At 59.1% G+C, this 24,948-nt stretch overlaps 2 protein-coding genes across 13 annotated transcripts; both read right to left on the bottom strand.

Moving 5' to 3' along the window:
* Positions 1-1,969: 1,969 nt before the first annotated feature.
* On the bottom strand, positions 1,970-13,127 carry USP19 (ubiquitin specific peptidase 19). Of its 12 annotated transcripts, none has more exons than XM_037128481.2 (27): positions 12,993-13,126; positions 11,346-11,608; positions 11,077-11,115; positions 10,837-10,965; positions 10,612-10,745; positions 10,236-10,538; positions 9,899-10,115; positions 9,613-9,769; positions 9,449-9,520; positions 9,217-9,332; positions 8,894-9,114; positions 8,614-8,809; positions 8,398-8,531; positions 8,130-8,288; positions 7,936-8,046; positions 7,373-7,483; positions 7,190-7,291; positions 6,330-6,470; positions 6,119-6,237; positions 5,752-5,889; positions 5,340-5,653; positions 5,125-5,235; positions 4,828-5,044; positions 4,592-4,744; positions 4,332-4,492; positions 4,073-4,251; positions 1,970-2,453 (listed from the first exon to the last, which is right to left on the bottom strand). In XM_037128481.2, the coding sequence occupies exons 2-27, from the start codon at positions 11,470-11,472 to the stop codon at positions 2,337-2,339; spliced, it is 3,978 nt and encodes a 1,325-aa protein (XP_036984376.2). In that variant the 5' UTR covers positions 11,473-11,608; positions 12,993-13,126; the 3' UTR covers positions 1,970-2,336. The 12 variants fall into 12 exon arrangements, with proteins under 12 accessions (XP_036984376.2, XP_036984373.2, XP_053525324.1 ...); XM_037128478.2 differs by lacking the exon at positions 12,993-13,126 and adding an exon at positions 12,805-12,986 and having other exon boundaries at positions 8,894-9,108; positions 10,236-10,535; XM_053669349.1 differs by lacking the exon at positions 12,993-13,126 and adding an exon at positions 12,805-12,986 and having other exon boundaries at positions 10,236-10,535.
* A 219-nt stretch (positions 13,128-13,346) lies between these two features.
* LAMB2 (laminin subunit beta 2) lies at positions 13,347-24,923 on the bottom strand. Its single transcript, XM_053669194.1, has 33 exons — positions 24,821-24,923; positions 24,657-24,742; positions 24,366-24,538; positions 24,143-24,278; positions 23,988-24,061; positions 23,393-23,581; positions 23,239-23,302; positions 22,800-23,002; positions 22,591-22,711; positions 22,082-22,270; positions 21,704-21,883; positions 21,472-21,584; positions 21,141-21,220; positions 20,926-21,058; positions 20,571-20,729; positions 20,366-20,493; positions 18,525-18,657; positions 18,146-18,338; positions 17,924-18,067; positions 17,482-17,713; positions 17,234-17,397; positions 16,930-17,154; positions 16,625-16,842; positions 16,418-16,514; positions 15,959-16,331; positions 15,679-15,863; positions 15,369-15,610; positions 14,940-15,288; positions 14,403-14,610; positions 14,184-14,325; positions 13,922-14,098; positions 13,675-13,834; positions 13,347-13,595 (listed from the first exon to the last, which is right to left on the bottom strand). Exons 2-33 carry the CDS (start codon positions 24,739-24,741, stop codon positions 13,459-13,461), a joined length of 5,406 nt encoding a protein of 1,801 aa, XP_053525169.1. The 5' UTR covers position 24,742; positions 24,821-24,923; the 3' UTR covers positions 13,347-13,458.
* Between the last annotated feature and the right edge of the window lie 25 nt (positions 24,924-24,948).

A 24,948-nucleotide genomic window follows, 5' to 3' on the forward strand; every position in this document is an offset into this window, starting at 1 on the left:
GCATTTGACGGAATACTTCATTGAAGTTAAAAGTACGGTGGGAAAGAAGAGACAGTGTCTCCATGATGATGGCTGTTGTGCTTGGGGGCGTCCCACCACATTCTCTGAACTGTTTTGTTTGTGGAACTGGAGCTGCTGGGGGGGGGGGGGCAGTAAGGATATCCCCAAATTTGGAATTGGAACTCAGGTTTTTGGAGGCCTTGGTGTTGCTAATACGCCTGGACCTTCAAGGACTGGGAAGGATGCAGGCTACAGTATGTAACCATATTGTGTCCCACTTTGAGGCTATGGCGCCATGTTAGGTGGTAGCCCTGCCAGTGCTACCAAGAATGCCACAAGTGGCAATGACAGGCCAGCCATTTGTCTGGAGCCCTATGACTTGGACAAAGCAGAACCATGAAGGAATTACAGGCATCGCCCAGGGGACTGGCTTTCTTGCATGAGCCCTTATCGCTACTTCTGAGAAAATCAGTAAGATAACTGAGGAGAAAAGCTAGGTGGCAGCCAGTAAGGCCCAGCTGTGGCCTGAAAAGAGACAGAGTCCAGAAGCCAGGCCTATGAACAGGTCCCTGCAGTGTACGCTAACAATGAACACAGAAGCAGTAGAGGCCACAGTCCTGGTGGCCACAGCAGTTTTCTGCAGATGCCACAGAAGGGCAGTATGGCAGGCTTGGCAGCAGCAGGGCTGTGGTCAGACGCATCCAGCACATGTAGACCACCAGGGCCCAGACACTTGGGGCTGTACACCGTGTTTAGCCAGCACAGCCCTATCACAGCCCATGCCTAGCAGGCCCTCCAGCAGTAGGACGGCACCAGCCCCCAGCCTGGCAATTCACCCTTTCTGCAGGGTCTCACACCCAGCTCTCTGGGTCCCTCCCTCTCCAAGGCCATCAACCCCACATGGCCTGTGTGTTGTCTCCACAGAAAAAAGCCAACACTGGTCACTGAATGGCTTTCTCCAGGAGCTCCCTCTGCTCAACGACACCCTTAACTCCAGCCAAGGCTGAGGGGCGCTAACCAGCAGGGCCTACATGATGAGATCCGCGCCCCCCCCCCCCCCCGCCCGTAAGACTACCTACCCCACAGGCTTGGAGGTGGGGATGGATCAACAGGACTGCCAGGACCCCATTCCACCTCTGCCTGCCTTACAGTTTTCCCAGTATGTCTGAACACCTGCCTTACAAGTATCTTTGCTCCCCAGCTCCCTTTACTGGGGACACCCTCCCTGCTTTCAAAAATTGGAGAAAGGGATAGCACTAACCATGAAGAGACAAGGATCCTTCTCACAAGATGTGCCCTTGCTCTATGCTGTGTGTGTACAAGGTCACAAAGACCCTGAGGCCAGGCCAAGCCTGCAGACCTACTGCAGGTAAACAGCCCATGTCGCCCGTAGGAGCCAGGTGCCGGGAGTCAAGGTCTCAGGGACTCGTGGGAAGAAATGGCCTCCTCCTCTCCCACTCACAGGAAGTCAGCCAGGACTAGCTTTGGTCCTTCCTGCCTGTCCTCCTTTTGGAACAGTGTCTCCTTCCCCATAGATTTTCCGTGTTCCCCCTTGAGGGGTCCGGATGGTACTCAAAGACAGACCTGAGAATGGGAAGGAGGAACAAGATCCCTCCTCCGGCCTTCTGTTCAAGGGCCCCTGACCTGTCTTGCCAGCTTCTGGAGCTTCCTGGGGTACTCCTCTGCCCCGTGAGTGTGAGGTGCTGCCAGTGATGCCAGCCACAGTCACCTCCACATACGACCCAGGACCAGTGAGGTCAAAGGACAGCAGGCAGGCCCCACAGATCTGATGGCACAGGAGGCATCACGACCCACAAGGCCCGAGGCGAGGACCTACCATCTCTCCTCAGACCAGACTGCTTGCAGGGTCTTAAACACAGACACACCACAACGCACGCACGCACGCACTCCTCCCCTCAGATGGTGGGAAAGGGAGGTGGCCACGGCACCTGGTGCATCAGTCACTAAGTCTGCGTATTTATCATTTATTTTTAAAATATATTTAAACAGCAGCAATCACTTCCAAAATGCAAAAAAAAAAAAATTACAATTTTTAGAATAAAATTATAACGTTTATAATGCGAGTCAGAAAGAATTGAAGGTACAACTGAGAATCAAATCACCCAGCACTGAGAGTGGCTGGAGAAGCCAAGGCCCACTGGTTGGGGGTTCAAGCTGACAAGAGGTCCCAACCTGTTAGGTTCCCACCCTCGAATCGCACCCCCAACTCCCCGCTGATGAAGCCAGAGCCTCTGGGGCAGAGAAGGAGAAGCGGCAGAGAGCTGGCCCTCTGTGGGGGGTCCCCAAGCCCAGTTCTCCCACCAGCCAGGGACCTGCTAATCGACTTCCTCCATGTTGCTGTAGGTGGGGGCTGGGCGGTCCACGGGGGGGACGAAGCGTTCAGGGGCTGTCCGCGTGGGGGCCACCTCGGGGGCCTGGCCAGGGCCTAGTCCCTGCAACAGAATATGAGGACAGGGGTTGGGGGCTGCTCAGTATGCTGCCTGGCATCCCAGGGGTGCTGGCTCAGAGCTCCGGCACCCAAGGGAGGACCCCAAGGCAGGTGCAAACAGCAGCGGCATTGAGACAGAGAGACGAGATCAGGCCTGAACAGTCTCGCTTTATTAACACTTTAAATACAGGAAGCTGCTTTGGCAGGGCTAAGCCCCAGGCCAAGGGTCAGAGCAGCAGGATGAAGGGACAGACAGCTAGAAGGACACCCACCCTGGGATGCTCTGCCCCTGCAGGAGCCACAGCCCCCACTTTTCCCCTCCAGATGCACACACTGAGGCCCAAACCCAGAGTTGGTCCCCCACAGAGGCAGGCATGCCTGGTGGGCGGGCAGGCAGGCCGGCTCACAGCAGCTGTCTACAGGCAAGCTCATCTCCAGCGACTCTGGGATACCAGAGGATAGAACACGTTGAGCACGAGGGCCACCAAGGCTGCCACGGTGCCCAGCACAAAGTACCGGAGGCAGCCCTCATCTGGTGTGGTAGGGCCACGTGGCGGGGGGCCCACCCAGTCTTGGGGCCCCCAGGGACCCAGGGGCGCAGGCCCCTCAGGTACTGGCTCCTCCTCGGCCTCCAGCTCCTGCCAAATCCGGGAAGCCTACAGTGTGCGGAAATGGCCATCAGCACCCAGAGTGGCAGGGAGGCACCCATTGTCCCTGAGACCCTGGCCATGACAGCCCTATTCAAGGTGACTGGCGCTAAACCCCTACATCCCAGGTTAAGCAGCAGGGAGGTAAAGCAAGTGGGCCATTCACAGGGTCATCTAGACTGAGAGAACCAGAGTAGACAAATCTTGACAACATTTCAGCCTTAAGAAGATTCCTAATCAACATGCAACTTTCTGTGGCAACATGGAACTAGCCAGTCAGTTTTTTAGCCCACGCCTCCCACAGAGCGGACCGGCTCATGGAGGACAGCTGCCCACCCCAGTAACCTCCTGACTCCTCCCACCGCTGTCCAGATCCTGACCTGGACATTTCTGTGGGCATTTCTGAGTGCAGAGGGCTCAAGGCAGGAGAGGACGGAGAGGAAACGAGTATGGAAAAGAGGTGCAGCTATGCCCACCAACCAGGCCTGTGGTGCCCCACGGGAGTAAAAGGGACCGAAGACCCCAAAGGCTCATTAGAGACAGACGCTCACCTCAGAGAGGGCGACAGCCACTCTAGGCCATGGCCAGCCTGGATAGGCCTTGTCCTGAGTGCACATCAGAACACAGGGACAATCACAAGTGAGGGTTTATGGGCTGGCATGTGGGTAGCATGAAGAGGAAAACTGGGAGGCTGTGAGGTACAGTCCATTCACAGCACTGTATACCCAGTGAGGTTCAGGGCAGATACTCAGCCTGTGCCAACTGCATGCCGGTGTACACGCCAATGGCAGCACACAGGTGTGTTGCCACAAGGCGATCCTTTTGGCTAAGGCTTTATATACGGGAACTTTGTCTGAGACTCACAGATTGCAAGGCTGCAGAGGCCTGTGGCTGGAGGAGAGGAAGCTGTGCCCAACCCCCTCCCAGCTGTGAGTCAGGCCCCACTAGCCTACAGAACCTGCCCCTTATGCCTCACCTGGCTGGCAGCAGCCTCAGCTGCAGGGCCTAGGTCGGGGTGGTGCTCAGAGTGACCTGCCCGCGGGGGCCTCTCCACAGGAGAGTTCCGCCGGCGGTAGAAGAGTACATAGGCGTAACGCGTCACGACCTGGCTCTCGTCCACTGTTGTCACTGTGCTGTCATCAAATAAGCGCCAGCCTACGGCAAGGTGGAAAGAGTGTGAGCATAACCCACGCCACCACCCCACCACCTGTCCTGCTGGCTGCGTGTGGCCTCACCCACGTCGCTGCGCTGGCTGCTGCGGTCACTGGGCAGACGTGCACAGGCAGTGTAGTGGCCGCCGATCATGCCTCCGTAGTGGTTGATGACGGCATATAGATCGTAGCTGGGCAGCTGCTCCTCTTTCTGACCGATACAGAACTTGCTCAGGTCCAGGTTCCTGCAGTCCCAACCAGAGAGTGAGAGGGTCAACAGGTGTCCAAGGTGCCTACCCCTGGCCTCCACGCCCTATGTCCAGTCACCAGGAACCTTCACTCACCGAACAGGGAACTCCACCAAGTCATTGATCTTGTCACGCCAGATGAAGCTTCGGAAGGAGAAGCGCTTGAGCTGCACGATGAGCACGTTTGGCAGGCGCCACAACAGCAGCTGCTTGGAGGCCTCGCGGTGCTGTTTGCACTGCGGGCAGTACCTGAGAGGGGACGGAGCTGGGGTTAGGAACAGCAGATCTCCACCCCACGCCGCCCTCCTACCTGCCCGCCACCTGGTCCTCACCAAGCCTCCTCGGGTGCCAACACTTCGGGCCGGGTGAAGAGGTTGAGGCACTGGTCCAGAGTGAAGTGGCCAGCGCGGGCGGCCTCACCGGCAGAGCCGGGATCCTCAGCACATTCTAGCTCCTTAGAGGCTACCAACACAAACTCCTGCAGGCGCTCATTGTTCCTCCAGACAAGAGCCAGGCTGCAGTCATCTCCCAGCTCCAGCGGGGTGTCTCCTAGAGATAGGCAGGGAGGGGGTCAGCCATGGAGGGTGGCCAGCCCACCCCACCGGTGGTCCCCACCCCACTTCAGACACCTTTATCCTCTAGCCGCTGCTCTCGGCTGGATGCATCGATTTTATAGATAAAGAACTGCGGTGTGTGGGAATTCATGGCTTCACTTGGGTGTTGGTACCCAGGCACAGCAGCTAGGAGAGAACACGACAGTTAGAGCTCCCCCGCCCAGCAGAACTAAAGCAGCTTACCCCGACCTGCCCTCCCCAGGAGGCAGAGCTTTTCGCCAGACTCTCACCTTCAGGCCGGGACACCCTCTCAGCAGCAGGCAGGGAGCCGACTTCAGTGGGCCCACTGGCCAGCATCTCAGGAGAAACTCCACTGATGCTGGGCACAGGGCCCCGATCAGGGGCTGCCCATACCCGGGGGACCCCTGTGTCCCCCTCAGCCACAGGGGTCACCAACTGGAGCTCAGGCGGCTGAATGGGGTCCCTCTCACTGTCCCCAGCCTCCAGGGAGCTAGTGGAGTGCAACATGGTACAGCCAGGGCCTTGTGACTCCAAGGCCATGCGGCCAGGCTGGAAGGGTGGCTGAAACACGCTCACAGAATACCTGGCAACAGGCAGCAAAGCAAATGAGCATCCTGACAAGCCCACCTGGCACCTCTGCCCCCTACCTACCCCTTCCTAATTCAACCACTGGGCACTTACCGGGCATAGCCCTCTAACAACTGAGCAAGACGGGCATAAGTGAGGCGTGAGGCAGGTACACTGACCAGAAATGGGTAGCCAATGTTCTCAGGGCGGCAGAGGCCCTTGTGGTCAGGCCAGTGGGTTTTCTGGCAGAGCCTGGAGGAAAGAGGGAGGTAACGACAGGGCCTTAGGCCCGTGGGCCTCCCACGTCATTGTGCTAGGAGCAAGCCTCTGGCCTTAGAAAATGGGGACACTGACCCTGCCTCCCCCAAGTGCCTGGTAGAGTAGGGTGCTAAGTGGAGAGATTAAACACATATCTGCGGGGAGGGAGGGTGACAAGTGGCAGGTGGGGTGGAGGGATGGGGGGGACCAAGGGAATCCTCACTGGTTGCAGTAGCCCACGCGGTAGCACCGAGTGCAGCGCTTCAGCTTCTCCTCCTCAGACTGCTGCTTCCGCTGGCAGGCTGCACACTTGGAGATGGGGATGCTGGGCACCTGGGGGCGCTAGGATGGGTCATCTAGCTCAGCAAGGCCAGGCTGGGCGGGAAGACCCCACCACCACCGGGGTCCTGGACCATCGGGTGAACCCCACTCACCTGCTGCACCTCTAGCACCACCACCCGCTCCTTAGCCAACTCGGGGGACAACAGCTCAAAGCAGAGAAGCGTGTCGGACGGGGACACAGTATCCAGTGAGTGGGAGGGCAGGAACACACGGTGGAAACGATTCTTAATCACCTGAGACAGAGAACACGCAGGTCCTGTGTGAGGACAAGCCCTTCCCTTAGCCCTGCCCCAGAGTACAGGGAGAAGGCCTGGCTTTGATCCTGGGTCTATGGGGAAATGGGAACTGTGGCCCAAAAGAAGCATAGGCCTCTGCTGGCACCAGCCTCAATGGCACTCCTTAGTGCCCAATAGACTAAGGAGCCTGGTGCTTCAGAGTCTGAACCACACCACACGGAGGGTCACTACCCTGCTTTCCGTTCATGGGGCCCTGCTGAGACTGCACCATGGTTATCGTGGGGCCCATATTCCAGGGGGCTCCTCCCCACCTCTAGCCCTCTGAGGAGAAGAATGCTGCCAGGCTGGAAGCTAAGGACCTTTGGGGAAGACCAGGACGTGTATCTGGGGTAATATGAAGGAGCAGCAGATGGAAGGAGAACCTGAGCTGGTGGAAGGACAGTCCTACAGCTCAAACTCCTTGTTTGGAAAGGGAAAAGCAGTTGGGGGTCACTACCAAAATGGGCAGCAAACACTGACGATAGCTGGGAACTGAGGCTGCCTCTAGTGCACAGCCCAAATACCTGGTGTCAACCATGCCTTGCCAGTAACACACCACCTGTTCTTATGCAGCCACGTGCACACTCACGTGTCCACATACAGATGCCAATGATGTTCCTGAGGCTCTGCATGCTGTGCGTACACACACATAGGAGTCTGGGGACAGACAGGCATACCTCAGCCAGACGCAGGTTCTCGGGCTTCACGTGGACACTCTGAGAGAGGGAGTCCAACACTTCACTTGCAGTCGAGTTCTCTTTGCTGACGCTCACCAGGAACTGCGGCAAAAAAAGACAGAGTCCATGGGGCAGGTGGCCCAGGGTCCGCGAAACATCACAGAAGAAGGAACTTACTCCTACCTTGATGGGCTTGCTGTGGGGCTCCCGGGCAAAATAGAAAACGGGGAGAACCTTTTGCTTCTGTGGCAAGGGCACTGGCAGGTAGAGGAACGGGTCAAAAGTGATGGAGACCTGCGGATGCACAGGTGACACTGGGTGGCTGCACAGGGAGCGGGGAGCAAGCCCTCAGATGGCTCTCAGGGCCTCACAGCCAGTAGCAAAGTCTCAGGACACTGGTCAGACCAGGAGGGCCACCAGGAGAGAACAACCCCTTCTTCTGGCCCTTGAGGCCCTGTCCAGCCTAGTCACTTCATCAGTGTGGCCCTCCTTTACTCCCTATTTGCCTGTTCAGTCCTACCCCTGCCCCTCCTTACAGCTGTCTTTGAGCCCAAACATCACTTCTACCTCAGCCAGGAAATCTACCCTGCCAACCTCAGCACTCACACAGGAGCCCAATGCCTCCCGTCAGCTTCTTTGCCCTAACTTTCCCCTGCAGCACCTGAAGATGCACACGCCTCTGACCTTGATTTGACCAGGCTATCTCAGCCAAGCAAGGGGTGTCTTTCTAGGGGTGCTCAGCATACCTTGGCACACACAGGGCACACCAGCTTCGACTTGTACTGGCCCTGAAACAGGTCCACGATGAAAGAGTCATTCCTCATCTTGTGCCTCTGCCACGCTTCCTCGGCCACCACCTGAGGGGCAGAGTGGTGAGGACCGAGGGCACCTGGAGGCTGGGATATGCATGAGACATGGCCTCCACTGCCCCATCCCTGACCTCATCGGGCCGCCCATCAGAGTCCACGGTCTCCGTGTAGGGCTTATTCTGAATGCGGTTCAGGTCCTCATGCAGTCCATCCAGCAGGAAAGCCATGAACTCCTGGGCGTCGTGCTGTGCATAGCCCGTGAACTGGCTGGCCTTGCTCGCCACGATGGCCTGGATGCAGGGGTAAGGTGTGAGCACGGAGCCCCGGCACCTGCCGTGCACCCAGCTGACTGGGCCGCCCCACCCTCTACAGCAAAGAGAGGAAGTGGCCACAGATCACCTTCAACTTGGAAGGCTGGAAGGCATGATGGGTGCCCTTCCATAGTGCCCGCAGCAACACAGCGAAGCCGATGGCTAGTCGTCCGCCTGTTCCCAGTGGGTTGTTGTAGTTGATTTCGGCCTCAAAGGAGCGGTCTAGGGACAGCAGCCAAATGGAGGTGTGAGCAGGGGAAGGCACCCCACGCCCACAGCCCAGGGCACCTGGCCCTGCTCTCACCGTGGAAGAAGTCCCGAAGCTCCCGTGTGTTGGACAGAGATTGGATGACGCTGTTCATGAAGCAGGTGTTGCCCAGATTGACAAGGCCAGTGAAGCCCGGCAGACACACCTTCTTCTCTTCCTCCTCTTCTTCCTCCACACTATCTCCACTCACAGGGCTATGGGGCATTGGAGGCACCATACATGTGGGCTTGGGCTGTGGGAGCAAGGGGAACATGAGACAGCAGCCCTGAGGTTCTCCAGCCTCCACCCCTGGCTCTTTCCACCCCAAGATTCTCACTGAGGCCAAGTGTGGCTCTGGCTTTGGGGCCACATGCTCCATGGGGGTGCGGGCTGCCACCCCGTCCAGCGCTGTGTCCTCAGACCGAGCCTTGGGTTTCTCCTTCTCCACACCCCGGGCTTCCTCCTGGCCTGTCAGGGTATGCGGGGCACCTCCTGGTGGGGCTGAATCCAAAGGGGTTGGACCTGTCGGCACGGCAACCTTTGCACCACCCACTGCACCTTAAAAAGGGGGAACAAGGGGGCTGGTGGTTAGCAGCACGTGGCAAGGGGTGGGGATCCCGGTCATGTGGTCTGATCAGTGAAGGAAGCTCGTGTGCAGACCTCGTGCAGCTGGGGCCTCCAGGCCCCCCCAGCGCTGACTCTGCCGCTTCCGGAGGCAGATGTCGATGCGAGAGGCTGTGAAGCAGAAGGTACACTGCTCTGGCTCAATCAGGTTCCTGCAGGAAAAGACTGAACTCAGGAACTTAGGTGGAGTGGGTGCCTAGCTAGATGGGCCAGGGAGATGGAGCCCAGGGTGCGACAGGCATAGTGGTGAGGGCCGGGCACCACCCACCTGAGCTTCACCTGCCAGCGGAAGATGGTGTGGGGCCCACAGCCCGGGTGCAGTCTCAGGAAGTTCCCGTCCCTGTGAAGGCACAGCGGAGCAGGAGGAAGGGCATGAGACACACTGTCCTGCCCCAAGCACACTGTCTGCCCCATCGCTTGAGACTCACCCACCTGGTCTGGAAAATAAGCGTGAAGTCCTGCTCGCGGAAAAGCACTCGAGAGGTGTCCCTGCGGATCTCCTTCACGTACACGTGCACCACCACTGAGTCAGGCCCCTTCTCATATGAGTCATTCTTGACAAATGCCAGGTTCACCATGGACTCGGGCTCTACATTGAGACCACAGCTCAGCACCACCCCGGGCAGATTCCTGCCCTTTACTATTCCATTCCCTGCCCACCCACCAATGTGCAGCCCAACCTAGGGCTCTGCCTGCCCACCTCCAGCCCCATCTTTACCATCCACCAAGGATGCAGCGTCTGCTGCCACTGCCATCTCCTCTCTGGAACGGTCCCCTTTCTCAGGGTCTCTGCTCCGGGTCATAGCTGGAGGAACTGGGTCATTCCTGGGAGACACTGCCTTCTCTCCTGCCAAAAGTGCTCGATTCTCCTCTGAGCCCGGGAGGCAGCTCTGGGAGTTCAGTGGTGGTACCCGGAGCTGTTCCTCAGCCTCAGCCTGTTCATGGCGAGTTTGTGGGCAAGATCAGCCCTGGGCCAGCCAGGCAGGCGGCCCCCACAACAGCAGCCCACACCCTTCCCCCATCTTTCAACTCTCACAGAGGCACTCCATGCTTACCTGGGTAGCTGGCTCAGCCAGGAAGGGGGGGGCATCACCCCGGGGTCCAGGGTCATCTCTGGCCCCTTCACCCTCTGGCCCTCTTCGGAGATGCACAGCCCTCTTGGCACTGGGTCCTGCCTGGGCCCCGGGGCCAGCCCCTGCCCCTACCTCACCACGGGCCTGAGCCCGCTTCTGGTTCCGGGCCTCCTGCTTTGCCCGGCGGGGCTCAGGGCCTGGCTCCAGGGCAATGGGAGATGACTCCTGCCCATTCTCCTGGCACTGCAGCCCTGGCACCAACTCCTGAGTCCCTAGAGATTTCTTCTGCCAAAAACATAGTAGTCAGACTCTGTCAACTACATCGGATATCCCTACCCTACCCTGCTCTGGAACTTACCAGGAGAGAGGGCCATGTGAGCTGAGGAACCTTCTTGGGCAGTGCCAGCTGCAGGAGGCCACCTTTGCGAGCCTGCACTTTGGCGCAAGAACTCTCTATCTCGGCATAGAAAACACCACCCCACTGCGGACCACCTGGACATAGAGTGGGACAGGGACAGTGAGCTGGGGTGGGGTACATCAGCAGATTTGGGCGTACCGTTGGGCTCAGACGAGACGGACGCACCTGGAAGCCGCACCACACAGTCCGTGTCTGTGAAAGCAGCATCCACCTCCTCCAGCCGCAAGGGACCCACTCCCACACGTAGTTTGACAATCACCTCATCTGCATTCTGCCTCCAATCAAGCAACAGCTCTGTAGGAAGAGTGCCAATAAGACTGTGAGGGTCTCTGGATAAAAGCTATGCCCCCTCTGCCCCTCTTTTCCCCTAGCACTCTTGCACCCAAAAGCCCACTCACTACTCACCCTCTTTGGTCTGCTCCTCCCGAGGAGTGGACACTGACACTGTCAACAAAGGGAAGAGTAGGAAACAGGTGAAGAGAAGGCAGCCCCCAAGTCGTCACCACCCCACCAAGCACCATTTTTAGGATCTCAGCCAAATACCAAGACCTCAAAGCTGAGACCCTACACAGACTGTTACGGGTCCTTCCCTCAGCATCAGACCAACCCCCAACCCGTATGCTCAACAGGAAGACAGGAGGAGAAGGCCACGAGTGCTCCAGGAATGCCATTACCACCTCTCCTAGGATCTCCATCCTTGCTTTCCTGGTTTGCTCGATCCTTTTGCTTCTTCTTACTGGTGGCCTCCTCCAGTCCTGGGGGCCCTCTCCTTGGGCCTGTAGCACTGGCCCCGCCAGACATCTTGAGCCGCTTGGTCGACAGCCAGAGTGCCCCAGGGTCGGCAACGGCGTCTGGGTCAGGGCTACGGCGCTTTCTTCCTGGCCCAGCTATCTTGGCAATTCTTTGTGACCAAATTCTCCAGCAAGGAAGTGACAGCCTAAGGAGAAGAGACCAGAGATCACTAGTAAGGCCCAACAATTTGCTCCTTGGTTACAGCCAGGGCTCAGCAACCAGGGATATTTCTAATTCTACAGAGCAGTATCTCTCTACCACCTGATGTGGCTCTGGACACTCTCAGACTACTCTGAAAGGGGAATAAATAATGCAAGCAGCTCCTTCTGGCTGAGCCCCACAGATGCCAGCTATACAGATCTGCAAAGACAGAAGCCTCAATCAGATGCCAGGTCAAGGCAGCCATGGCCTGGGACCAGTCTCCTCTACCAATCTGGAGAGGTGCCAAGGCTCTAGGCCACAGGGCGCTCACTTTTCCTTCACTCTCACTGGCTGCTTAGTCACCACTGGAGAAGTAGAAGGTGGAGGGGGAAGGCAGGACAGAAAGAGACTACCAGGCAGGAGGAGGACCAGGCTCTGTGGCTGAAAACAGACCCAACCCAGGTGCTGCCACTGCCCAGGCTAGGTTCTGGCACTAAGGCGCCCCACCTGCCGCCTGCCAGCTCCCAGCCTCCTCTGCTCCCATACACTGCTTGGATTTTTCTTCCCTACATTCCAAGAGATTCCTCTCCCCTGCTGCTGTCCCAAGCAAAAGGGCTTGCAAAGGCTGGGGTGAAAAGGGTATCCAGATGTCACATCACCCTTCCAGCAGCAAACCTGCCCCCGAGCCATGGCAGGACGGGCACCCAGTTTGAGGCTGAAACATAGCATTCCCATTCCTTCTCAGGTCCACTCACTCATCAGTGTAGCCAGAGAGACCTTCTACCCAGTTTCCCACAGACCCACCAGTGAATTCTGGGCCCTTTCTCCATCCAAAACTGAGAAAAAGTGAGGAAGAACTCGGCATCCAGGCCCCCTGGCTGCCTCAAACAGGGCCTGAGACAGTAGAGGGACGGAGACTAGCTCTGTTCACCAGGGCGAATGTAGAGGCTGATAACCTTCTGTGAGTCAAATGTGTGCCTGGTGGGCTGAATTTTTAATGACAAGTCCAGACTCAGGGAGCGGACACCCTCCGCTTCTATGCACCTAGGCCCTTAGCAGAAGGTCGCCTCCCGCCCCATGCCGGCCAGTAGGGCTGCGGCGGGTTACTGACCACAGACCAGCGCCCCAGCCGTACTGCAACCTCCAGTCTCCGAAACCTGGGCCCGCCACCGCCTCCTCCAGGAAGCCGCCCTCGCTCGCCTTTCTGAAGCAGGAGGCCGGCCCCAGGCGTAACGTAACTGCCCCACCGGCATCGGTAGGCCCCGCACTCAGCGAGGCTCCAGGAGCGGGGGCTGGCACAGGCCGTGACCTTGAACAGGCCGCCAAGGGCCCGCTTCGCGTCCTCCCTGCTCGGGCCAAACACACCAGTAGCGGCCCGTCCCACTCACCGAGCGAGGCCGCCGTCGCCAGCCCTCTTCGGGCCCTGGCAACCCGCTCTCGGTTCCGGTTCCGGCGTCAGGTCGGTTCCGGTTCCGGCGCGCCCCTCCCCCGTCCCAGCGCCCCCGCTAGGCCTCAGCGGCTTGTTTTGTTGTTTCGACTTCTAGGTACAGCCGCGGGTGGCTGAGCGCGGAGCTGGTGACGCACTTCCGGCGGGAGTAGGCACGCGGCGACAGGCAGCTCCGGGGCGGCCCCAGCGGAGGAGGCGGGGCTCCGTTGCCTGGGCTTCCCCGCCGTGCTGGTGGCCACCTCCAGGTTCCACCCAGAGACCCCGCCCTCCCCAAATCAGAGTCCAGACAACACAATAGGGATTCACACCGGTTTATTGGGGGACTTTCGGTTTGGGAACTGTTCCATGTGCGTGGAGAGGAACTCATGAGGGCTGGGACTGAGGACTGGGGTAGGCTTGGGCAAGGGTCACTGGCAGGTGTTGTAGATCTGGACCTGCAAGTTGATGTCTTGAAGTACGCTGCGCATCCTGGCCTCCAGCCCATCCAGCTGGGCCGCTTTGCCCTCCAGCGCGCGCTCGTTCTCCTCATAGGTACCCTCCAGCTCTAAGAGGGCCGCATCTCAGCTAAAGGGTTCTACTCCCACAGTCCCAGAGCTCTGGTGCCCACCCACCCTGATCCTCACCTTGCAGCCGCTGCAGCTTGTCCTGAGCAGCCTGCAACAAGCCCCGAGCCTCATCTCGCAGTTGTTCTGCCCGAGCCTGCGCTGCCAGCACACCCTGGGCCTTGCGCTCAGCCAGGGCCTTCACTGTCTGGTATTGGTCGCCCAGTTGGCCCTGAAGCACCTGGGGGTGTAGAGGGCAGAGTGTGGTGGCCCAGTGGAGGCCCAACCTCTACCCTTACCCTCTCTAGCTGGCTCTGCTTTAGCATACCTGCTCAGCTTCTCTGGCACGAGCCTGGGCACTGCTTGCTGTTTCTTCAGCACTAGAAGCTGCCAGACTATTCCCTGCTCGTTTCAATTTCAGAGCCTCCAGAAGACCATCCAGTTGCTGAGCCCGCTCACCTGCTGAGCTTAGTGCCTGCTCTGCACCTGCCATCTTCTCCTGTACCTGCCATGGGTGGGGGCCTAGGGTTAAACAGGTCTATGAGGCACACCCATAACCTTGCCCCACTGATATCCCAGAGAAACCACACCTGGTGTAGGGTCTGCTCTGTGTCTCGTGTGTCAACTACTGCCCCCTGGATAGCACCCTGAGCAGCACCCTGTGCTCGCTGGGCCTCCTCCAGAGCCTCCTGTACTGTCTCTGCCTTGTGTTTCTCACCTTCAGCCCGGCTCCTGGGGAAGAGAGGAAATCAGGGCCTGAGAGTATTAGGACCAGGTACCAAGGGTGGGGGTCAGGGTTGGGGTCAGACCGTGCCCGCTGTGCATCCTGTAGTAGCTGTTCCGCCTGATGCACATCTCCCACAGTGCGCGCTAGGATTGTGTCCACGTCTGCCAGGCTCCGGACCCGCTCTGCAATCTCACCAGCCAGGTGCTGGATCTGCTCAGGTGATGCTGGGATGGAGAGCTCTAGCACCCGTGTGGCCACCATCTCAATACTATCAGGATCAGCCCCCTCCTCTATTGGGACACAATCAAAGGCTTAGGGACACATTCCCCAGCATGGGTATAAGGACACAGTCTTGGGATATGGACTCAGGACTGCACATGGGATATGGGTTTGAAAATAGTCATAAGGATGTAACCACAAGGGCAGGGACTATATGTGGGGCACAGACTCATGGTCATGGCCTTGAGGACCATGAATGAGCAAGGGCTTAGGGGCCAAACATGGGGTCATAAACACAGGTCCAGTATCAGCCCTGACCCAAGTACGAACCCAGGGACACACGTATGAACACGGACACAGGGGAAACAACCACATGGTCTGGGCCACATGGGAGGCTCACGGCTCAGGAAGTCCTTCACACTCTGGATAAGTTCCCGCAGTTCCTGGTTGGCCTGCTCCACCTGTCCCCTGGAAGCATTAGCCTTGTCCAGGGCCGCTTGGGCCCGCTGCTGCGCCTCGCCTGCCTGCCGACGGGTCTCTGCCACCTGGCTGAGGATGCCACCACCTTCTGCCAGTGCCCGCTGCAGTTCTGTCTGTGTGTGCCGAGCCCGACCCAGTGCCAGGTCTGCCATGGCTACTGCCCCACTGCAGCCGAGGCCCCCACAGCGGGGCTGCCCATCCTCGTCCCGGCAGCCGGCACCCCCACAAGGGCTCGCAGCACAGGGTGCATCCCCCGGAGCCCCACACACCTGCCAGGTAAAGAATGAGTCAGAGACTCTGTAGAAGGAGCAGCAACCCCCATGTGTCCCACCTTACCCTTTTGTCTTACCAGTTCATTTATGCCTGTCAGGCTCAAGTTGTGGGTACGGGCAGAGAGACCTCCCAGTGCCCGCTGGTTGGCCATATGCTTGCGGTTAAAGTCCTCCCTCTGGGCACCCATCAGCAGCTCTGTCCGGTGCCGGGTGTCTGCTGAGTTGCTCACAGGGCTGGGCACCGCCAGGGCTGACATGTTGGCACGGTGTTCTGCCTCCACAGACAGGCTGTGGGCATGGCGGATGCTGTCGTAGGCACCTATGTTGGGCAGAGACAGTCAGCTGAAGATCAACCCTGGTCTCCTTCATAGTTGGCCAACAACTCACCCAGGAAGTTCGAATGCTTCAGCAGATCCAGATGCTGGTCCAGCTGCCGCAGTGTGAGGTTAAGTGCAAGCCCATCTCGCTCCAGACTGCTTAGCGCGTGGTTGGCATTGTAGTTCTCATCCTGCACATCTGTCAGCTCTGCCTCCAGCCTGGTCAGATGCTCAGTGGCCTCCCCAATTTGACGCCTGTACCAGAAAGGAGGAAGGTGTTTGTAGAGGCTTCAGCCCTGGTGCACTGGGCCTCTGCCCCTTCCCACCATGTATCTCAGGCCCATCCATACCGCAGCTCCTCTGTAGCCTCCACGAGCTGTGCAGTAGAGGCAGCCGAGGTGTTGCGGGCATGCACAATTCCCTGCACAGTGCCCAGCTTCTCCTGTATGCGCCAGAAGCTGCTTTCAAAGGCACCCAGCACACCCGTCTGCTGCAGCTCCTGTGCTTTCTGCTCCAGGCGCCGTGTACGGGCAGCCAAGTCCTGCACCACTCGGTCCCAGTCCCCAAAACACACATGGCAGGGGTGGCAGGCAGGAAAGACACCCGAGAAGCCCCGGGCACACTGGTCACAGCGCACACCAGATACACCTGGGCGGCAGCTGCAGTGGCCTGTGGCACGATGACACTGAGGCGTGTCTATTCCACGAGGGTCACAGTCACAGGCTGCAGGAAAGGGCAGACCAGAGTTAGGTACCAGTGGAGAATCCTGGGAAGTCCCCCATCCACCCCAACCCCGCTGGCTCCCTCACCACGGCACTGCAACCCAGGGTCTCCCCAGTGAAGCTCCTGGCACTCAGAACAGGTTCGCCCACCGAAGCCCGCATGGCAGTGGCACTGCCCTGTGAACTGGAGTGGGAACAGGATAGAGGTCAGAGCCTCAACCAGAGGCTGAGTCCTCGAGACTTGAGGCAGACAGCTAGTCCCATCTGCCCAGGGATCCACAGGAGGGTCCATACCTCATTGCAGGTGGGGCCTCTGGCTCGACTTGGGTGGCAGGCACAGGGCTGGCAGCCATGGCCACTGGTAAGATTCCAGAAGTTAGGGGCACAGCGGTCACAGCTAAGGCCCTGGACATTGGGGAGGCATGGACACTGCCCGCTGCCTGGGTCACAGTTGCACTGGTCAGCAGACAGGCACTGCCGGGGATCTGTGCCCAGCAGGTTGCAGGTGCAGCCTGTGCCAGACACAATGAACGCAATGATCAAGGGGAGCCTGGGCAATGGACCCCCACCCCAGCCATCCCCTCCCGTCCCACACTCACGGTGACAGCTCTGTCTGGCAGCCTGCCCATGGAAGCCAGGCTTGCAGTGGGCACAGCGTGGCCCCTCTGTGTGGTGTAAGCAGCGAAGGCATTGCCCCGTGTGGGGATCACAGGCATCAGGGTCCATGGGGTCAATGTTCCCACTGCACTCGCATGGTTGGCACTGGCCACCTGGCCTTGATGGGTCCCCAAAGTGCCCGGGAGCACAAGCTTCACATCGCAACCCTGCCCACAGTCAGGGGAAGGCATGAGTGTTTGGTCCAGCTGCCTCGCCCTGCCCCCCCACCGGCACCTCGCCCCTCACCTGTGTAGCCTGCCCTGCAGTGGCACATGATCTGCTGGGAGTACCCATCCCGATGGCAAGAAGTGGCAAAGTGCCGCTGGCTCCCGGGGCCTTCAGGGCAGGGGCAGGGCCGGCACTGGCCCCCATGAGGCAGCCGAGGGTCCCCATGGAAGCCTGCGACACACCTGCACGGAGAGGCAGGAACACACGACGTGTCATCCCCGAGCATCCTGCCCCCACCAACCCACTCGGGGCTGCTCCGGGCTCACCTTTCACAGTGCTCTCCCCCGGTGTGGTCACGGCAGCCCAGGCAAGCACCAGTGTGGGCGTCGCATTCATCCGCACGCCCATTGCAGACACATGGCCGGCAGCTGGGGAATCCCCACTGCCCACGCTGGCAGCGGTCACAGCGAAGTCCAAAGGCACCAGCTCGGCAGGGGCACTGCCCGCTGATCCCTTCACACAGGCTGCTGAGCGAGCCCTCAGGGCTGCACTGGCAGGCTGGAGACAAGGCAGAGGCTGAGCCAGGGAGGGGTTTCAGGGGACGGGGTGGGTGGGGTCAGGGCGAGAAGGTCAGGGAATGGCAGAGGACTTCAAGTGACCCAGAGCTGAAAGTATGAGTTCCGATGCAGAGTCAGGAAGGAAGAAGGAGAGCCAGAAAGGGGAGGCTGAGCAGTTGTGGGCAGGAGGGAAGGAGGGGAGGGGAAGTACCTTGACAGCCTGTGGGGCCAAAGCCATAGTAGCCAGGGGCGCAGAGGTCACAGCGACGCCCCACCACTGCAGGTTTGCACAGGCACTGACCTCCATGAGGGTTGCACTCAGAGCTCAGTGAGCCCTGGGGGTTGCACTGGCAGGCTGTGGGGAGTGGGTGCAGGGCCAAGTCAGGCTGGGCCCCACACGTGTGCCCCACCAAACCTCACCCCAGACACTCACGCAGGGCGCCATCGTAGAGCAGCGCCGACAGGCTGATGAGGAGTGGGGCGCAGGCCTCAGAGGGAGGGGTCTTGCTGGGCACCAGACCCTCCTCATGGCAGCGGTAGCGTTCAAAAGTGGCCCGGCGCTCCAGGGCAGCAGCATCACCCCCACTAAACATCTCCAGCACAAGCACACGAGGCAGCAGCACCAGCTGAAGAGATGAGCATGGAAGAGTGAGGTTCAGACCAGGGGCCACGGTGCTCCCACCAGGTTACTTAGCGTAGCACCGCCACTGGCTTCCTCCTTTGTCACAGACTCTTCCTATGCAGCCATCACTGTAGGTCCCATCCCACAGGCCCTGCCATGTAGGTCAGTTTGGGGACAGGGGACTGTTCACCGAGTCAATGAGCAGGCTGGGTCCAGAGTAGGGGCCCTGGGGCTGGGCACTTCCCCCTGTCCTCAATAGCTTCAGATGCAGCTTGTAGGAGACACCAGGCTCCAGGCAGACGGGTCTGGGAAGCATCAAGTACCTGCATGGAGGGGAAGATAGACATAGGAGTTCCAGGATCCCTGGAGCCTTCATCCTGACTTCCCCTACCCCACTCGTAGCAACCAAACCACTGGTGAGGCCAACAGACGGCCCCACAGAGAATCTGTACAGAAGGTTCCCCCATGTCTCCCTCACTGGGGTCACCCCTGTGCACACAAGTCTTCCCCCGAAAAGCACTCCACGCAACCTGGCGACCCCACAGACTTCTCAGGTACAAATACTGGACAATTTTCCCTCAGTGGCCTCTTCCCACTTCCTCTGACCTTGACCTCCAACTGCATCACCTCCCCACTCTCTCCCTCCCTCTCTCCTAGGTCATTCCCATTAGCCTGAAAACCATGCTGGGGTTCTTTCACACCCCCTGAAAAACATCTGTGCTCAGTCCCTCGAGTCTCTGCCTCACTGACCCCGGTCTTTGCTCTCCTGCCCAACAAACTCCTGGAATCTGACTGTACTCACTGTCTCCCCTTTCTAGCCTCCACTTCAGTGGGGCTTTTGCCCCAACATGCCATGGTGACAGCCTGTGGCAGGGTCACCAATGACCTCCATGTCACCAAGCCGGTGGCCACTTCTCTATCTTCTCTGCTCCAGCACTCAGCAGTGTGTGGTGAGGAGATCAGGGCACCTTCCTCCCCAAGACCCTCTTGTCTTCGCTGGGACCCTGTCCACAGTCCTGATTTCGCCCTGCTCCCCGGCTTCTCCTTCCCTACAGGCCTAACACCAGAGTACCCCAAAGCCTCATTCTGAACTTCCTTCGTCTCTCTGGTTGTTTCATCTAGACTCACCTCTTAGTGAATATTTAAGGTACTCACTGAGATAAAATGACATCTCCGACTTGAGCCCTCCCAGCAGTTTCAGAGGCAGAAATCCAACCACCTCTGGGCCCTGCCCATGTCTGAGGTCTCAGAACTGCTCCTCACAGTGTCTCTGCCTTAGCAGAGAACCCCACCCCCATCTGGATGCCCAAACCAAAAACCCCTGGGGTCACCTTCCCACCTCCCATCCCTTCCCCACATGGTTAAGCCATCAGCTCTGCCACTCGAACTCTCTGGAAACTTCTTCTTGCCACATCTGTGGCTATACCTCTGTTAACTGCTGTCTCTCAGCCAACACAATAGCCTCCAGTCGACCTTCCAGCTTTTGCCATGACCCCTTTAAGTCTAGTGTCCACTCAGCACTAGAGGGATCTTTGTTAAACCCAAGTCGCAGTTAGCAAAATGCCTGTAATAGGCACAGCCAGGTTCATTATCGTGTTCTCTCTACTCCTGCTTGTGTTTGAATATTTACATGATAAAAAGTTTACAAAGAAGTAAAGTGATGAAAAAAAATACAGAAAGCAAACACTACGTGAAACACAATCAAACAGTCATCAGGTCACATCGCCGTTCAGAGCTCTGACGGCCTCCCTTCCTGCCAAGGGCATTCCCTACAGTGACGCTGGATGGCTTCCCGTGAGTTTCTGCCTTGGCCTCCGGAGCTTAGACCCCTGGAGAGAGCAGGCCTTCTCTCCCCTTCCTTCCTCTGCCCAGTGCCATGCCCAACAGTACCTGGCCAACAGCACTCAGGAAGACGCACTCGAAGGAAGGGAGAAATAAATGAGGGGGCAGCATCTTCCAAGGACACTTCTGGGGTCTTAGGGCTGGCCTACAACCTCCCACCATTGTAGAAGCTGCCATCTGGACCCTTACCTGGTGTCGGGTTGCAGAGTCCCTGAGATGCGGTCATCCTTGGGCAACACATGCCCGCATGGGCCGCGGGCAGACACAGGCCCTGGGCGCTGCACGGTCAGTTCTATCTCTGCCCATTGCTCTGGTACCTGAGGGAACAGGATGGTGAAGGAAATGCTCCCACACCCAGAGGGTTAGCTCTGGCTTAGGTGTCACGGGGGCTGACCTGGGGCTCCAAGCGCAGCTGCAGGTCATAGTCCATGGCTCTTGGAACAGAGGTCACCAGGAACTCCAGTGCCTGGCCTTCCCGCAGCCTAACAAAGCCTGGGCCTGTCCAGGACGAAGTTCCCTCGGGACTTGCCAGACGCTCCACCACATCAAGCATCTGGGGGGACACGTGGCTCTGGGTGGGGGCTCAGGCAAGGCACACTCCTGCAGCCTTTTTTTCTGCCGCAGCCTGTCCACAGACCCCAGCTCTGCAGCTGAGGCCGTGTTGACGGCTGGCCAAACACCCTCCTCACACAAGGCACCACCCATAACCCCACCTCCCCATGCCCTGCCCTCCAACACTGATTCCCTACTTGGCCTCGGGTGTCCTCAGCCTCAAATGTCAGGTGGTCAAGGAAGGGCCGGAAGTAGCCAGGCTGGACCTGATCACAGCGTCGCCCCACCATGTGCTGGCGGCAGTGGCACTCACCCGTGGCTTCGTTACATCTGTGGAGTGCAGTTTTAAAGCAAGACCCCATCCTACCCAGGATTTCCCCACCCCTCCTGGAGCCCCGTATACAGCACTCACTGGGGATCCAAGGCACCGCCCACGTCGCAATCACATGGGCGGCAGCCAAGCAGGTCGTGGCTCAGGCCCCAGTGGCCAGGCTAGAAAAGAAGAAGTTGCTGGGGACCACAAACAGACCCCCTAGCCACCCAGTGGGGAATCTGATAATGGCTCTCAGCCTCTACCACCCCTGGTCGAAAACTGGATCCCACCCTTGGCCTCCCAGGCCAGCCTCTTGGCCTAGACTGGACCCTAAGCTCCCAGCACCCACCCAGTGGGGCGTGGACCCCACTCCTGGCCTATCCTCTGAGGAGGAGTGCTGGACCCCGAGCCCCACCCCCTCCAGTCACACCAGGCAGCGGTTGCAGCCATGTCCGGCCACTAGACGCTTGCAAAAACAGGTTCCACTCTTGGGATCACAAGGGGTGCCCCCAGGCACCGTGCCTCGTGCATCACACTGACATCCTGCAGGGAAAGGAGGCTCATCAGCACTTTGGGGAGCTGCAGAGAGCTCATTTTCAGTGGGGTCAAGAATAAGAGGTCAAGGGTTAAGGACGGCACAAGTCAGGGCAGGAAGCACTTACGCTGGCAGCCTACAGGGTTGCTGGCACTGAGCCCAAAGTAGCCATCACGGCATTGCTGGCAGCGAGAGCCCACCACATGTTCTTTGCAGCGACACTGGCCTGAGACCAGCCCTAGTGCAGGGTCGTCATGCGTATCACAGCGACCACCATCTTGGGAACCCATGGGGTCACAATCACAGGCTGAGGGCAAAAAAAGTACAAGGTCACCCTATGCCAACTAGCCCCAGCTCCAGTAATCTTCCAATCCCTCCTCAGATTCCCAGTTTGGCCCCTCTGTGCCCCCCACACCAAATCCCTGCAGTCCGAGCACCAGTCTGGCCCCCCCAGCTCCCACCCCAGGCCCAGCCCTCCCTCTCCCGTGCCCGATCCCAGCCTCACCTCGGCACACAGCTGGGTCCCGCAGGTCTTTGGTTGGGTCTCGGTAGAAGAAGGGCCTGCAGAGCTCACAGCGGCGCCCAGCTGTGTTGTGCTGACACGCGTCACACACGCCTCCGCTCACGTTCCCAGAAGCCAGATACAGGGCCATGTCAAAGTGGCAGCTGCGAGCGTGCCCATGGCATTCGCACTCTGGAGGAGGAGAGTGCGGGGCAAAGGCCTCTTCAGGGGCCATGTCCCAAGGGTAAGAGGCCCTAGTGCCACCTTAGGTCCCTACCACAGGCCAGAATTTGAGAGGGAGTTTGGGAACATTAAGGCTTCAGTACTATAATGGATCCCCACCTAGAGCAGATTGTCAAGGAGGACTTCCAGTGTCCTCAGGGGCACCCAGGCCTGGACATCCTTTGGACACAGCCTGGGTGTCTAGGGCTCGGCCATCCAGCCCTAGGTTCTACTCAGAGCACAGCCAGGCCACAGAGTTCCAGGGCCCTGGGGGCCAGGGCTTCACTCACTCTTGCAGGCATGACTGTGGCCATCCTCAGCTGGGTGCCAGGGCAGATCGTGATAGAAATCCCGACACTTCTCACAGTTAAGGCCGTGAGTATTGTGTTTGCACACGCAGGCCCCATGAACCTAGGAGGGCAGGCAGACACGTGGTCAGTGCTGTCCATCCACGCCTGTTCCTGCCCCTGCCCTGTGCCAGCCACCTGAAGCCCCTCACCATGCCCTCTGCATGGGCTGGTGCGCCTGGGGCCGGTGCGCACTGTGAGGCGTGTCCATAGCAGAAGCAGTTGCCACGCACAACCAGCTCATAGAGGGCATAATAGTACTTCTCTCGGATCTCCTGCCGTGGGTCCAGCAGGTTGTCCCCCAGCGTGTGCAGCCGTGTCAAGTTTACCCGCAGGTTGGTGATCTTCAGCAGGTCTAAGAGGTGGGGGAAAGGCTTGGGGGCCAGCTGACCAGTTAGGCTTTTGCTACCCTAGACCAACTCAGGGGCTGCAGCTGCCAAGGTCACCTTGGGAGACCTCCTGTCTGCTACTATGTGAGCTAAATTGGACTTGGCACCTGCCCTAGGAAGCACCCAAAATAGCTACCAAGGCCCCAAACAGTCACCCGCTGGACTCTGGGACTGTGCCAGGACCAAAGGGTGGAGCACTCACTCTGGATCCGTGGGCTATAAGGGTCTGGGATAGGGATGGCAGGGTCCAGCACACGATAGATGACCTGGAAGGGCATGGAGCCATTAGACACCGGACCCTGCCCTCAGGTCCATCAACCCCACTTCCTGCTCCAAGCCCAGATCCCAGGCCTCACCTCGCCTTCAGTGGACGGCTCGATCTCTGAGTAGCGTGACTCACAGACTACGTCATCCCAGTGCCGTGGGGGGGCCAGTGGGACTCCTGGGAAGTCAGCCCCACAGTCATAGGAGAAATATCGGTACACGTGCCAGGTGCGTCCAAAGTCTGCTGAGCGCTCCACCAGCATGGCGGCAGGGCGAAACGTCTGGGTAGGGGGCATGGCTGATCAGAGGGCGCCTGGACCCAAGTCTGGCCCAGGCCCATCAAGAGCTCTGTCCAGCAGGGGCCTGCCCACAAGCAGCTCACAAGACAGGTGGGGATGACCAGTGGAAGCCAAGCAAAGACGAGGGAAGGGAGCCACCTCTGGAGGGAGGCTCAGGGATCATGGGGCCCATGGAGGCAGCGCCTGACCCGACCTGGGATGAGGGCAGCATGTGCAAAGGCCTGGAGGCAGAAGGCAATGGAAGATGTGGGAGATGAAGGAGCCTCCCACGCAGCCAGAGAACAGCATATGAGCTCAAGGGGGCTGGGCTAAGGGAGCTGGGACCCTGTTCAGGGGCAAGGGGGAGCCAAGCAGGAGGATTCGAGCAGGCTCCCAGACATGCTGGCACCTTGAAGGTCATAATGAGGTGTGTGAAATGGAACTCAGCCTCCAAGTCCAGCTGGATGGTGACCACAGGGACACCTGGGGCAGGAGTCGGAGGTCAGGGACTTGAGGCTATTGGTGGGCAGCCCTGCTCACCCCATGTCTCACCCACGGCCTCACCATTCTCTGACTGCCACCAGGCTGTTCGGCGCTGTGGGGCAAAGCTGGTCACTACATTCTGGATGCGATGGCTGTTTGGGTTGTTTCTAGCAGAGAAGGGGCGCCGGGAGTCGCACAGGAAGCACTTCTTCTCATCCTGGGTTGGATGGGGTCAGGGTCAGGGCCTCAGCCAGTGCCAGTCCCACACTGACTCAGCTCCCACCCCACCACCAGCCAGCAGCACCTGCAGGTGACTGACGATGCAGTAGGGCTGGGGGTCATGCAATCCACAGGTGGATGAGGCGGTCAGTCTGTCAGCTCGGCCCACTAGCAGATCACCCGTGGCGGGGTAGCAGCTTCCCTGAGCACAGCCTGGCACATCCGGAGCAGGGGCCTGGGCCAGGGAGGTGGCCAGCACTGGGAACAGTGGGTCGGCCGGTTCCACTGTGCTCCTCAGTGGGTAGCCCCAGGGCCAGCTACCCCACCACCCACCTTCACATCCCAAAACCCCCAGGCCTTCATCAGGCCCTCTCACCACTCAGCAGCAGGCCCACACGGAGCTCCCAGGGCCCAGGCTGTCCCCACGGGTCCCTCCCTCGTTCCCCTGCGGCCCACTCCATCCTAAAGAGGAGGGGAATCGGGGATGAGAGATCTGGGAGATGTGCCCACCCACCCTCTCCCTTGAGGTCCCATGCTGACCCTGCTCCTGTGGGTCTTTGGCTGAATCCCCACTCAGTCCCCTGTCCGGCGGTCCCTCCACTTGGCTGAGAGTCTGGCGACTTTGAGCAAAGTTGGGAACCATGGCAAGAAGGAAAGCATGGAGTGGA

The sequence above is a fragment of the Artibeus jamaicensis genome, unplaced genomic scaffold, assembly GCF_021234435.1.
Source record: "Artibeus jamaicensis isolate MK-2021 breed Jamaican fruit bat unplaced genomic scaffold, CSHL_Jam_final contig_519, whole genome shotgun sequence".
NCBI classification, from domain to species: Eukaryota; Metazoa; Chordata; class Mammalia; order Chiroptera; family Phyllostomidae; genus Artibeus; species Artibeus jamaicensis.